This window comes from Haemaphysalis longicornis, unplaced genomic scaffold (assembly GCF_048455015.1).
Source record: "Haemaphysalis longicornis isolate Haplotype H1 unplaced genomic scaffold, Haemaphysalis longicornis Haplotype H1 scaffold_2, whole genome shotgun sequence".
Taxonomy (NCBI): Eukaryota; Metazoa; Arthropoda; class Arachnida; order Ixodida; family Ixodidae; genus Haemaphysalis; species Haemaphysalis longicornis.
The window spans coordinates 16,223,762-16,238,418 of record NW_027526295.1 but is presented as its reverse complement, the minus strand read 5'-3'; the positions used below and the strand labels follow the sequence as shown (position 1 = coordinate 16,238,418).

The 14,657-nt window shown below is 48.1% G+C and overlaps 1 protein-coding gene across 1 annotated transcript in view; it reads right to left on the bottom strand.

Moving 5' to 3' along the window:
- LOC144168770 (pecanex-like protein 4) overlaps positions 1-14,657 on the bottom strand; it is a 473,206-nt gene that overhangs the window by 33,528 nt on the left and 425,021 nt on the right. The window contains exon 18 of the mRNA XM_077697735.1: positions 10,842-11,031. Coding sequence (XP_077553861.1) covers positions 10,842-11,031 — 190 coding nt within the window. The remainder of the gene's footprint in view (positions 1-10,841; positions 11,032-14,657) is intronic.

Genomic DNA, 14,657 nt, shown 5'->3' with positions numbered 1-14,657 from the left:
GTTTTTGTGTGTCAAAAAAGTTTACCAACAACAGCAACAACAACATTGAAATGCTCCTGTGATGGTACATTTCATTTTCGTGTTTACCGATTTCTATAAACGAAGGATCAACCAAGATTTTTTCCTTTCACTTCTTCGGCCGCCAAGGCCCTGTTTTTGTAAGAAAGGCATGCGGCTTGTGTTTGTGCGCCGGCCACAAGGCCGGAAGACGCGGCTGTTCCAGGAGCCATCGGCCCAGCTTGGGTTTCATCACGACCGTGGCGTTACCCACCCCCCCTCCCCCCGTCGCGTCTCCGCTGGCCTCTTTTGGGCTCCGGGTCCTCGGTGTAGTATAAACGACCTTTCTGTCTTTTCCACGGTTTACTTAAGTCTGTTTTCTCTGGACTACTGTTTTTACGTCAATAATTCTAAAAGCGTGCGTTTTCGAGTTCGAACTTTGTGTTTCATTTTTTCATTTCATTATTTTTTATTTCATTTTTCATTTATTTATTTTCATTTATTTATTTCATTTTTCATTATCAATTATTTAATTTTTTGGTGGGAACATGGATCATTGGTATAAAGAAGCGTCTCCCCGATGGGCTGCAGAAAGTGAGGCCAGAATGCGTTTTTTTTCCCACGGGTCCATTTGAAGAAAACATCAATCCTCTCCGCCGGGTTCACGGAGAGGGCGGCCTGCACCAGGACTACCTTCAGAAACGCTGCCGCCCGTCGCCGGGGCCTTCCGCCGGGAGACCTTCACCACCCAGCCTCTCGACTGTTTTTATGATTTGGTGTCATAAGTGTATTCGTTCAAATTCGCAAGTGTTAAAGATCAGCCAGGGTCATCAGTAAAGTACAACAGTTAACCTTAAAACCTTTGACTCGTTGACTTCTTTCCCGCCGATCATAATGCTACCGTAGCGTCAGTTATAGGCAAAACTTCGTCGCTACAATAGATCCCTGGGAAAGACCTGATTCCGGCTGACTCCCGTTCTCGCTCACCCATCACGCGAAGACGACTTATCTGCTGAAGTAGAGTCTTATGTGAGCTTTGTTGCTTCAACGAAACAGACTACACCAGGAAGCCTCGAAGCAATCATCAAGGAGTAGCAACGGGACAGCGTCTGCCAGAAACTTGCTAAACACAGCACATATTGTTGGCCACATTCTCGCCGCGATCTAGGAAAGGCACTCAAGCAGTTCTGGAAGGAACGCCACATGATAGGAGTTGCAGACAAGATACTCATGTTTGGGAGCAGAATAATCATGCCCGACGTTCTACGGCGAGCCATTCTGCCCGACCTGTACACGGGTCACCTCGGCGCAACTAAAACCAGAGCACGAGCCAAAGAATCAGGCTAATGGCCAGGCATAGGAGACGACATACAGCGGATCATCAGCAACTGTGTGCAATGTCTGTAATACCACCAGAACAGAAACCTCCCCGTGATACCAACAGTGCCCCCAGCCCACCATGGGAGAGGCTTGCAATGGACCTTTTCTACTGCGACAACCACTGGTGGCAAGTAATAACAGACTACTACTCCAGGTACCCAGAGATGGCGTGCCTCGAATCTCCGTCGTATGGCTCGGTCATCGCACATTGCAAGTTGATGTCGAATTTCTGAGACCGTTATCTCCGACAACAGGCCTCAGTTTGCGTGCATGAAATTGTCACCTTTTGCGGAATTTAGCCCGCCAGGAAATTTCCGCCGCACCATGAAAAACAGAAACGACCCGTGCGAAACGCTTCTCGCCTACCGCTCAACGCCGCTCCCAAACTGCTATAGCCATGTTGCGACGTTGTCATCGTAACGCTGACAACCAGTTGCTGCAAGCGGGAAGGCCTACTTGTGCCGAGCTCCGTCGCCTCCGACATGCCTGTGGTAGCATGGTTTGAAGCGAACGGCCAGCCAACGTTGCAGCCGTGAAGAAGTCGAGAAGCCGTAGGAAAAACGTAACTTATTTACTTCATAGCGAGAGATGAGTCGAAGCCAAATAACAATGCCCCGACGGGCAAGGTTACACTACAGAACTCGAGCAGAGTGACAGCACTGATTCACTGCTCAAATAGGAATGAACTAATGCACTTGGGGGTCTTATTTATACCCAAAGCGCTAACGGTCAAAACAAGCGTTCCCTCTAGATTGTGCACCCGACACTAACGCCACAGACCCACACAACACTCTTCCCAGAGTTCGTGAGCAGTTGGTAGTAGCAGCGCACGCTGAGTCCCTTAGCGAAAGTAATACGTTTGAAATACGTATGAGTATGCTTGAAGTGCACTTCAAATATGCTTTGTATTTGTACACGTATTTCTAATGCATTAAAAATTGCATTTTCTCAATTTTTAGTAAATATTGAAAATACATTATTACAAATTCGGGGAAAATGTAATGCTTTTAAGTAACCTCCAAATAGTTTAATATTGCACTGAAGCTCACGAATGTGCGCTTAAGGCATTCAGAATATATTGAAAATGTATTTCTTCCCACCAAACGATCACGACGTAAGTGTACTGTAAATATGATAAAAATACGCTTACCTAACTACACTTAGAGCAGCACTCTGAGTATACTTTAAAATTATGCTGAAGCATAGACATATACTGCGAATATATTCGAAATGTATTTCAAATGCGTTTTACGTTTTTAGAATGAACAGGGTAGAAATACACTCTCAATGCAGCAAAAATATTTATTGAAAATACATTTTAAATGTATTAAAAAGCTTTGCCGAAATGCATTTCGAGTTTACTACAGGCGCTGCTTCAGTTGCTGAATCGTAAGATTCGCGTAAAGCATATCTGAAGTGCCGGAGAAAATACATCTCGATGAATAAACCCACTGCGAGTTTTTTCCTCGGTGTTTACTTATAATAAAAGAAACTCAAGGAGATACTTTCGCTTACTGCGCTGTACAAGGCAGGCATACAAATAAACTCTGCGTATTCGCTAGAAACTCGGCGTACAAATATGTAAGCGGCGGGGTTTTAGCGCAATCGGCAAAGCAAAAACATGTACTTCAACGACTACATATATGTATGAAAATACTTGCACTTTGCCCGCGTTGTTACGACGGTATCGCTGTGGAAGCTTTGAAAATTTTCTTTTTTCTGAAAAATATTGGCCTTGATAGACAACGCTGGCTCGCTTGCGAGGGCGAGCAGTTGGACGCCTCTCACTGCCGCTCACTACCTCCTCCCCAGTGCCCGGTACCTGCGGCGCGAGTTCAGCGGCGCACCCCTCCCTCACCTTTTGTCGGCCTCGCTGCCCTTCTTTGGGCTGCCTTGTGGTGTTACAAGTTGTAGAACTCCTCAACGCGCGGTCGTCGTGCGGACGCAGTCTCTGCTTGGACGGCGCGTTGTAGTGGCGTGTGGCTCAGGATTACCGTCTATACAAGGTAGGCACGATTTTTCGGCTATTTGCGTGTACGGTGTCGCACAACAATTAATTGACGTATGTTTGTCTTGCAATCGAAGAGTGTTAACGCCCTTTATGAACTCCGCACGTGGTTGCTAAGCTTACCTCCACCTGCGAGCAAGATTTCCTACCGTAACTACTCCGTGCAAGGGCATGTACTCACAAATCAACGGCAGCAAGAAGACGTAAAATAACGCATTTTAGTGGTTTCCTTTTTGCGCCTAATTTTTAGCTCGGGTCCCGCTGAGTGGCCGGGGGACTGTTGCTACGAGTTTCCTTGTAGATCGGGTTATTCCGTTCTGAGCTCATTGAGGACTAACACTTGCAGTGAACATTAACAGCCAGGAACGTTTTAAGTACAGCTTGTTCACAGAAAGTCTGCCGTCCATGTTTACGCGCTTGAGAAATTACCGAAGTGTATCAAGTGACGCAGCTTTCTTTTTTTTGTTGTTGTTTTTTGTTCGCAGCAGCCGCTCACAGCTGCGCATGTTCACAGCAGCCGCCGTACAGGGAAGGAACCCAGTTTGTGGCATACATGCATCCGATTGATGCGCATGGCCGGGCCATACGGCGAGAAGCCGAGTAGCCTTCGCGATTTTTGTCGGTCGCATGTCGCCATTCTGTCAACTAAAGCCATGAGAGAGTTTATGCCGTCTGTTTGGAAGTAACAAAAAGTGTTAAAAGCAACCCACGTAATCTTCAGTGCAGTGGCTGTAGCGAGGGACTTATTCATGCCCAGGAACTTATAATAAGATAAAGTGTTTGAGAGTCGCAGACTCGTAGGTAAGGTAAAATTAGTTTCCGTTCCTACCGCCACCCAGAACCAAGAACCAGCAAAGGAAGGACGGAAAAGGAAGAAGGGCGGGGAGGGGGACTGCGAGGGAGGCAACCAGTTCCCCGCGCGATACCCCTCGCTTCCCAGTACTGGTCGCCCTACGGCCGTGTTCGTCTCTTTTAAAGACGATAGTCTTTCTTGGGCTCCTTAAACCCAGAAATTTTGGTCTGTCTGTATGTCTGTCTGTCCGTCTGTCTGTCTGTGACTCGATTCAGCCACCCGGCCAAAGCAAAAGAATGCCTGCGCAATAGTCTTATATAGTCACAGCTAAATCTACCCGTCTTGGTCGTGTGTAATGTTCATACTTGTCAACATTGTTGAAGAAGAACAAGACATTAGGCAAATATGAGACAACAAATCAATACAGAAGTGATATTGGCAGTGTTCCTTCATAAAAATTCAAACATGCGTGACTTTTGCGAAATTAAATACTTCATCAACTGCAGAAAAAGAATTCACTCCGCCGTCGCCTGCTGTCGCCACCGCCACTATAGCTTCTGGCGCCATTTTAAGAAATCAACCGGCAACAGTTACGCAAGGTTCCACTAGATAGTTTCCACGTTCTGCTTGCAACGCACGTGGAGTAGGGAAACGCGGTTCTATAAACGTTGAAGTAGGGTGCCTCGATTAACGCGCATCTTCGCCGTACGGCGGCGTTCGCATCGACACACCCGGTTTGGAGCAGTGGAACGCGGGAAATTTAAAATGATTTAAGCAAACCTTTGGTGTCTTTACCTTGGGAGGAGCGCGACGCAAGAGGAACAACATGAGAGGTGAGCGGTAAAGCGAAGGGAGGCATTTACTTGGCAAAAGTCGATAAAGGCTATCGTCTTTTGACGACATTTGCAACGAAAGAAGCAAATACGCGGGAAATTTTTTTGTTTGGTCCATCTCTTCCCCAAAATTTCCTGAAACTTCACGACGTTCCACCCTTCCCCTTTTGTGTTTCCAAACAAATTTTTCGCTCCTTGCTGTATTCATTTCGTAGTGCATTCATTACCACGTGTGCGCGTTCCGAGGGGCCCTTCGGACGCTCGTGGTCGAGTGAGAATTTAAAAATGTGCCCAAAGGCACAACAAAGCAGCAAGTCTAGATTGGGTTCGCTTGGGCTGCTTGGCGGTTGTGTGTGTTTAGCAGCCGCAATTGCTTATTTGCGTCTAAAAGGTGTACTTAAACGAGTTTCGTTTAGGTGTCTCGAGTATTAATGAAGCCACTACTTTTTACTTGGTGGTCCCTGACGCTAACAGGTGTTTATCTGCTTTTTGTATGTTCAAGACGCGAGCATTTAAAATTATTTTCCGCGTTGCTCCCGAATAAATGATTACGTTGTCTCTGTCCGCAAAAAGTATAAAATTACCGGTGTTGTGCGGCGAAGAGCAAGAAAATTACATGTGTATAAGCAAAAATGGACTTTTTCTTGCTGTGCTTGTTTTAATCGCTTCGATTAGGTGCGTACCATATCAGAGCTTGTAATTTTACGGACGGCTTTTACTTTTTCTTGTCTTGTTTTGACACAGACTTACATTGTCGTTCCTTCGAAGGCATTTTTGAGTTCACACGCCAATCTAATGACTTTTATGTTAGCCTTATACTGCAATCCTGCCCATGCATTTTTAAACTGTTTAGCTGCGCACTGTTTTTTTAGAATGTAATCTCCGAAGAAGGTGACGCCAAAAAACGGAACACACAACAATTATTATAGTTACTATGATTACTACTCATCTTATTTGATTAGCTTCCTGTGGGGTACGGCCAGTTTTGTCCAACTTAGTTGAAAAACTAGAATGGCCACCATTTCAAGTTAACTCAAGCGCCTAAGTAAGAGAAGTAGCGTTACGCTAAGAACTCTGTTACATGTTTGGTAACCTTGTTATCTTAGCTGTGTCTGTTTTTGTTAATTTTCGTACCCTACACAACGTCCGAACATAAACCTCCGCCCCACCCACCAGCCATTCTTTATAATGGTATTGAAGATCCAATGTCGTATGACACTATAAACTATGCTTAACATTACAAACATTGTCTTACGTCTTTGAACGGGGCATCGTTTTCATGGCGTTTTTTTTTTTTTTGAAAGGAGTAACTAAGAAATTCTTGCTCACGAAGAACGTTGGCACGGCTAGAGAAAAGGCCCGACTAATTTATCATGTATTTGCATTTAAAAAGAAGTGTTTCCCTAATATTTTCCCCTGTTTTCTTTTCATTGCAGGTGCTGGCGAATTTTCCCGCGTGGGAGAATCCGAAGTACCAGGACTCTGATGCACAACGCTGCATCTGCGCTGGCTACAGAGGTGGCTGAAAGGCATTCATTCCTCCTGCTTAGTAATGACGAAATTGGCCTCTTGGCTGAGGTGTACAATAAACAACTTTCAAACTGCCAATCTGTGCGCATACATCCTGTTCTTTTCAGTGATTTGCTTGCCCGCATTCGGAGCATGGCCGGTGTACATTTTCACAATGGAGCATATCTTTGAGCTAGAGCCTATTGAACTTTTCGAAACCACAAAATGATATTTTCTAGTTGAACGTTAACAATTCCCTATAAGACACATTGTAATGACTTCTCTCAATGTATTTAGGGTTTTATTTACTATACACTAGTAACACATTTAGAGTATATTTGAAGCGCTATTTTCTGTGCATTACTAATGCATTTTGCACGTATTTAAAATTGCATTTTCTGGGAATTTTTAACGCATTTAAAATGCAGTAAATATATATTTTCAAAACTCTCTATGTATTTCTGGAGGTACATTTTAAATATACTTTAAATCTATTCAAAATGCATATGAAATGTGGACAAAATAATGCGGAATAAATACAAAGAAATTATATGTATTAAATGCATTCAAAATACATTAAAATACGGCATCATTTCGCTTAGGGGTCCGAGAGATGTGAGAGAGGAGGTCTTCGCAGCGGACGCGGGGCTTCAGCGCATTTGGGGCAAGTTGAAGCGTGCCTCGTCTGCCAACGTCGGTTTGAATCGGGCCGATAGATAGGCGCCAGAGATCCAGGCACGTCGGAGCTTGCTGCAAGCGTGAGTCCCCGACAAAGGGGGCCTGCTTAAAAGGCGCACGTAGTGGAGGCTTCGCCGCACAGCCCAGGAGTATTGAAACAAAGCCCAGTGGCGGGCTCATTCGTAACACCCCACGGAATTACTCATGGGTCGACTCCTCACGAGTCAAGCTCATACGGCAGGCAAACAGCTCGAGCCCAATCTCATAAATCAGACCGAGCTCCGAGCCAAAGCAAAAGTACTCAAGGTGGCTCAAAAACACCATTTCGGCCGCACCACGGAGTTCGCCTACTCCCTACTCTTTCGACCAACAAGGACGTCCATATCGTAGACTGTCAACGCCCGGGCAAAATATCGAAAGCAGCAGGAACACCGCGGTCGTATTGGCTTGCTACCCATGCGGGGGAGCTAAGGCGAAACCGAACGCGTGTGACCCAAATACCACCCGAGAAAACATTCGCCCCGGCCGTACAAGACATCGCAGCCGATGACCGTAACGCACAATTCCTCCAGTCACGTGCGCCAGAGCCAGGATGCCCGAACACTCCCCACGTGCACACGCGCGGCGGACGCTGCGTGATGTCAGCGCAACGAACTTCGCCGACAACTTACGACCTGCGTTCAAGCACAACGCCTCCGAAGAGGGGGGATGTGTAGTACGCACCGGGGAGAGGGCGCGCCGCTGCGAACGAGCGCGCGTGCCTCACGAATTCTCTGGGTTCGTCTTCGCTTCGTGTATTTCCTGCACTCGGCTGCCGGCTGGTTGCCAGTGTAAAAGAATCTGACACGACTGCCGTACCAGTGAACGCAGTCATTAGACCATACCCGCATGCTTCATTTCCATCAGCGATCACAGCTCTTGCTGTCTTGCTTAGTCACCACACACTTAAAGGAGCCATGAAGAGAAAACACAAGTTTGGTTCATTCGAAAGATTGCGTCGTTAGAGCCAGACTGACACCACTTTTAACACAAACTTCGCTTAAATAAGCTACATCAATAGGAAAAAACAGAATGACCATGCGACCCACCAGCTAATTTCCCGCAACAGAACCTATGATGTCACAACAGAACACTCTGCGATTGGCGGAGGCCGGCAAAAGCAAACACAAGTTAGATAGGGCTTACCACTTTGCATAGTGAGCTATACGCCCGTTAAGCATACTGCACATTCCTTTTATGACACTAATAACGGGGGAGTAAACGGTTGATGTTCCGAACAAACACGCAAACGTGTACGAAACTACCGCCGGTCGAGCTCGTCATGTCGCCGTCGCGCAGACGAATTTTCAGGTTCCAGGCTCTTCGAGGCCAACGAACCGTTCCAACACGTACAGCCGCAACCTTGCTTGGTATCTTTATCCGTTGACAGGAGGTTGGCCGTCATATCGCCAACCAGCAAAGGTAAAAAATTCACAGCATATCCACGGGGTGAATGATGATGAGTGGGCGAAGCTCCTGAGGGGAAATCATCGGTAAAACCGTGACTCTTCAGTGAAAGTTCGCCCACTACATCTGTGTCCGAACGTAACGTCTAGAAAGTCTCGCTTAAACCGCGCGTCGGCACCTTGGGGCTGAGCTCGCCTGATGCGTTTTGCAGACGCCTCACGAGCTCTCACTGCATCGGGGTCTGCCTGCCGATACGCGCGCTTTCTCGCCGCTTCCCGTTCTCTGACGTTTTGGAGATCCTCTTCGCGCCGCAGCCGTGCCGCTTCGCGTACGGCAGGGTCCTCGCGCCGTTGCCGTGACGCTTGGGCCTTTCGTTCTCGAACGCTGGGATCTTGGCGGCGTCGTCGCGCAGCCAGACGACACGCTTCGGCCTCCCGCTCTCGTACGGCAGGATCTTGGCGGCGGCGTCGCGCAGCTTCACGGAGCGCTTCTGCCTCGCGGGCTCGCACATCTGCAGCCTTATCCATCGGGCGGCTCCGAGCGCGCGCCAACAGCGAACGGATTTTATTACAACGCTCCCCGCCATCTAGTAAACAATCCAAGAACTAAACTAGAGGTAGCCACGCCATCTAGTAAACAATCCAAGCGCATCTTTTTATCATATACAAGTACCGCCATCTAGTAAACAATCCAAGAACTAAACTAGAGGTAGCCACGCCATCTAGTAAACAATCCAAGAATTAAACTAGAGGTGGCTACATACATACGTCGAGGATGGACAGACCCACGCCCTAAGGAGCTTCGCCCCTAAAATAGAAAGGAGTGTAGTAAGGAACAGCAAGCAGCGACGAGATAGTGCCAGTCGTCGCAGAAGTTTCGGAATGGTGTTGGCTTGCTGCTGTTGTTACGAGCTCGTTTCCAGTTTACAACCACTGAAAACTTCAGTTTGTTCGAGTACTTTACAATGAAATTTTGTTGCTGCGTTTTGAAATGCCCATGTAGTACGGGCAAATCGTCGAGGGAGTGGGACATCCCCGCCAGTGAGATCTCCTTTCATGTGCTGCCCAACGACGAACCTCGACGAAGCAAGTGGCTACGTTTTGTGAACTTTGCAAATGGAGGAGAAAGGGAGCTAAAGGAAGTATGGGTGTGCTCGCTTCATTTCCGATGAAGTGATTACGGCAGGGGCCCTTACGTTAGCTCACTCCTGGGACATGCTGGCGCTCGTCGCCGACTCGTCAAATCACCGTCAAAGGGCTCTGAGCTTGGAAAAAAAAAATACCGTACGCACCGCGCATGGACGAGCGTATCTTTCTGGTCGGAGCAGAGAGCTCGCGCGAACGGCTTTCCATACACGACACCGGCCAACTGGCATAAGCGATACTGCTACTGAAATTGAAGTATTATTAACCGTAATAAAAATACGGCACATGCGTACCAGTCTGTATTCGTCCGTAGCGACGGGGCTGACGAGGCAGCGGTGCCGACGGCAGGGCGTTCGTCTGTTATGGCTATTGGAGAATGGTCACTTTCCGGCCCATCCGCGTACCCCACAACTCCTGCAGCTCGTGCACTTAGAAGAATTGGGCGTTCAAGTGGTGTGAGGTTGTTAAATGCAAGCCCGAGCTCCTCGGCGAGAGTTTTGTCCTCCGGATCAGGCGATTCCATGACTAGGGCTGCGGGTGCACTAGGTTTTACTAGTAATTTTAAAATGGCCACCGTCTCAGTTTCGGCACGCGTTCCGGTTCCTGTCTGACTTCCGCGCGTGGGTGCTATATGGAGTCGACATACTAAGTATGTGTTTCACGGACCGGCCCGTATGACGGCATTGTTCACGTCACGAAATGTGCAATTTAGCGAGAAATTTAAAATTTTCTTATTTCTCAGTGAGTAAAGCATCATTGGCTTCTGGGAAAGCGCTTGGGGTACTATGAAACACCTAATCTTTGGAATAAAACAAACTTTTGTTTTCTCTAGGGGTTTGAACTCGGAAAATGAAGAAGGCATTGTAATATGAGTTCTTGATTAGGACGAGACTAACTGTGATAGAAATAACAATGATATTTGAATACGTCGTTTTTTAGAGCACTCACGTTGCACGCATTAAGGCGCGGCTGCTAACGGACACACAACCCGTGTCAACAGTACGACAGAAGTGGGTGTCCCGAAACAAACGCAGAAATCCTCCAGCGCACACCTGCACGGGATCGTAGTGCAGGGAGAGGAGGTGCGGCGTCTCGGCGCGCACGGCTTCCTGCCAGGCGGGCGTCTGCTGGCCGCTATCCAGGTGCCAGCCGCTGCTCAGCTCGTCCAGCTGCTCCAGCAACCCGCGGTCGCCGCCGGCCGGCCCGACCAGCACGTGGTCCAAGCACAGCTTCGTGCTGTACCTGCGGGAGACCAAACACACTGAAACAAGACACGCTGGCACGTCTTCTACCTGCGCGTATTCGGTGGACGCCGGTGGAACCAGGCGCGGGTGGTACGTTAGAACAACCTTGCTCTGACCTCTTCGGGTCAGTACTGTTACATGGCGGCAAAAAGAAAGCGACAGGAACCAAGGCTGGGAAGGACGAGGGACGTATTAACGCAATACCTCTAGACTGCAAGCCGGAGAACTGGTGACGACACGGAGTGGCAGCGGCTTCTGCCGTTGAGGTGATGGAGGCAGCGGAGCGACGTGCGAGGAAATAGACGTGGAAATAATTTTTCGCCGCCATGTTTCCCTCTGCGTCGAAGAATCACGAATCTGGCGCAGACTGCAAACTGGCACATAATATAACTCCACCATCTTCTCCCACATCTCCCCCTCCCGCTTCGAGTACAACTGCCCGGACTGTCAAGTTCCAGCCACCGCTGCCCACCTCGTCTTCCTGTGCCCTCAACACCCTGTTTCTCTCTCTTCCCCTACCCACGAGCAGTGGGAATGCGCGTTGACTAGCTCGAACCTGCAGGAGCAGCTCAGACTGATCCAGCGGGCCACGCGACCAGCGGCGGCGCGCGGCCTCCTGAACTGAGGAGGCCACCCACCACTTTTTGTTTTGCTCAATAAACGTTTTGCATCCTCCTCCTCCGCCTGTTTTCATGGCGTTCTACTAGATAGAGGCACAATACCACAAAAATTTGTTTTTGGTATGATTTGTGGTGTGATTTCAATAAGATCGAGCAATTCTTTCTGTCGGTGTGTAAGCATTGCTCACATGGCAGTGATATATTAACACAATGCAGTCATGTAGCGGGAAAACGCTGTAGTGAGAGCGCACTATATTTTACTGCGGAGTAGAAGTAGTGCCGCAGCACACCGTTCACATCAGTTTGCTGCTGGTGTAAGTGGGTGCACGTGCATGTACATTGTAGTGTGGTAGCGCGGGTTTCCTGACAGCTGGCTTTTTTTAATGGTGAATGCAGGCCATGCTGTAGCGATGGATAGAAATGGAAGCAACACCCTTGTATTGAATTCGCCACATGCCGCCTGCGTCCCTCAGTGCCGTGGAAATTATGACACCACACGTGAAACTAGCCCGTTTTTGGATTTCCCCGAGAAGAGGAACTACGCAGAACGTGCCGTTACGTTGCGGGACCCCGACCAACGAACACAGGCAGGCGTCACTGTCAGCGGGCGGAGTCTTCAATCTACGTCATCTGCAGCATCGCATACGGAGATAAGGCAGCTACAAAAGTGGACGTCCACTGCATCGGAGCTCCATTTGGCGGCGCCGGCAGCTGGAACGAACCTCGACTGAGTACGCTGGTCTGCCTGTTTGCGCAGGTTAGTGCTAACGAGTCGGTGCCTTGGTTCGTGATCACGCTGTCGCCGCTGCCAAGCTTTGCTATATTTTGTCTGTTGTATATTGGCTGCCATTGGAAACTTGTCCAAGGATTCCACAAAAATGAAAGATATACGAAGCGAAGCAAAATCGCGAAAATCGCAGGACTTCGTCAGGAGATAAACAGCTCGCGGGAAGTGGTAGAGCGCGCACTCCGAAATGAAATCCGTGATCTGATAAAAAAATTCGCGCCAATCCACCCTGCGAATGTGGTTGGAAAGCAAAGCTGTAAACGGCCCCCGAAACGATTACCCATGCGACGCCACTTAAATTCCTTCTCGTGGATCTACAAATAGTGAAACCATGGCAGATACAAGTGAAATGCACTTAGCCACACCCTTTATTATCAAATCAGTTTATTCAAACACAAAGTGCTGAGGACCGTGAACAAAAAGCCTCAGAAAGGGCTTGACAGGGTCCACGGCCCCTATACAAAGCAGATGCAACCAGAACAGGCATAAAATTTACAACACCTGGTTGATTAGCAGTCATGGTACTTCATAAAATTCACACATTCAGCACATCATAAAATTCACACACACGGTACATCATAAAATTCACATACATAAAACGGATGATACATGAACAGTATTATATACATGATACATTGTTCAAATGAAATGGCAACTGATACCGTAGCATTTGTTCACCGTAATTCGTTCGGTTCTTCGGTATTAGCCGGCGGTCAACTCGGCGAATATTTCGCGGGTACATTTTAGGCTGAAGTTTGGAAATACTGCATAGCACGTTGTTATTTCTTTTTACATTGGTTTGGTAGCGTTTGAGAAGTGAGGATTTATAGAAATGGGTCACGGGTAATAACTTCATATCTTCGAATCTGCATTATCTTCGAATCTGCAGTAATATCTGCATTACTTCAAAGAGATATTCTTTGCTAAGGTGAAATCAACGCATGATGCATGAACAGTGGTTGGTTGAGTTGTACTGGCGTAGCACATAAGTGGAAAGTCTGTTTTTATAACATTAAATGAAGCTGAAACCCGCTGTTACACCATGTCACTTCTCCGTCTCTGCCGCAGGCAACGGAAGCGACGAGATCGGCGGCCTAGACGGATGAGGAGCAGGGGGAGGTGGTGGTGGTGGAGGAAGGGAAATACTTTTATTCAGATTTCTGAACGGCCCAGAGGGCGGCGCAGGGGACTGGTTCCTTGGGGTCTTAGTTCCTGCACTGGAGCCCATATGCAGTCCGCGCCGCCTGTGCTGTCAACCAGCTGAGGCAGGGTAGGCGCAGAGGGACTGGACAGCAGCGTCTCCCATTGCGCTTGTTGGGTAGCTAACGGGAAGAGAAGAGGGTGCTCAGGGCTAGAGTAGCACACCCCGATTATGCGGCTGAGTGTTCCTACTTCTGAGCTGAATTTACATTCAGCGGCGTAGCGATTCGGGTGCATTAAGTGAAGACGCGTCGTGTGTGGGAAGGAGCCGCATTGTATGAGCCGTAGGGTAGTTTTTTGTTCTCTAAAAAGGTCAGGGTAAGGGGAGGAAGGCGATAATGCTGGGTTATATCCCTGAACGTGACAAGCGGTTGACTGTCTTCTTGCGCCTCCATAGCCAGAGGGGTAAAGGCGCTGGCTTGTTGGTGGGCGTATTCATTTCCCTCCGTGGAAGCGTGAGCGGGTGTCCAGATGAGCTCACTGGAATTGGTTGGGAAGTGGTTTTTTAGTGCACGCAGTGCAGCTCAGTTGTTTTTAACCACTTTTAGCCCAGGAATCTATGTATATCTATCTAGGTGTTTTTTAGTGAATAAAATGAACTGAACTGAAATGTGTTTGCGCTATTCACAAGAGATGTCCTTAGCAGTACTCCACGGTATGTTATCCTGCAGAATTTTCTCTGCGCTTCCGAACGCAGTCAAGCGCACGCAACGCTTCGCCTTCAAAAAGCACATATTGGAAGTCTGCGTACGGCGCACCCGAAAAAGGTTAATTTAAACGAGGACTCGTTTTCTTCATGGTCTGCGAGCTGCACTTCCAGCCCGAAGATGCAAGTGACGGACTTCGTACGTTGACGAACAAACAAGCAGAAGTGGGAGAAATGCAGCCAACCACTGGCACTAAATCAGGTAGAAAAGCATTATGTCCCATCAGAGCGAGGGATCAAGCAGACCTTGCATATCCAGCCATATCAGTTGCAAATGCTGTCGCGCATAACCTAACCTAACCTAGCCATCG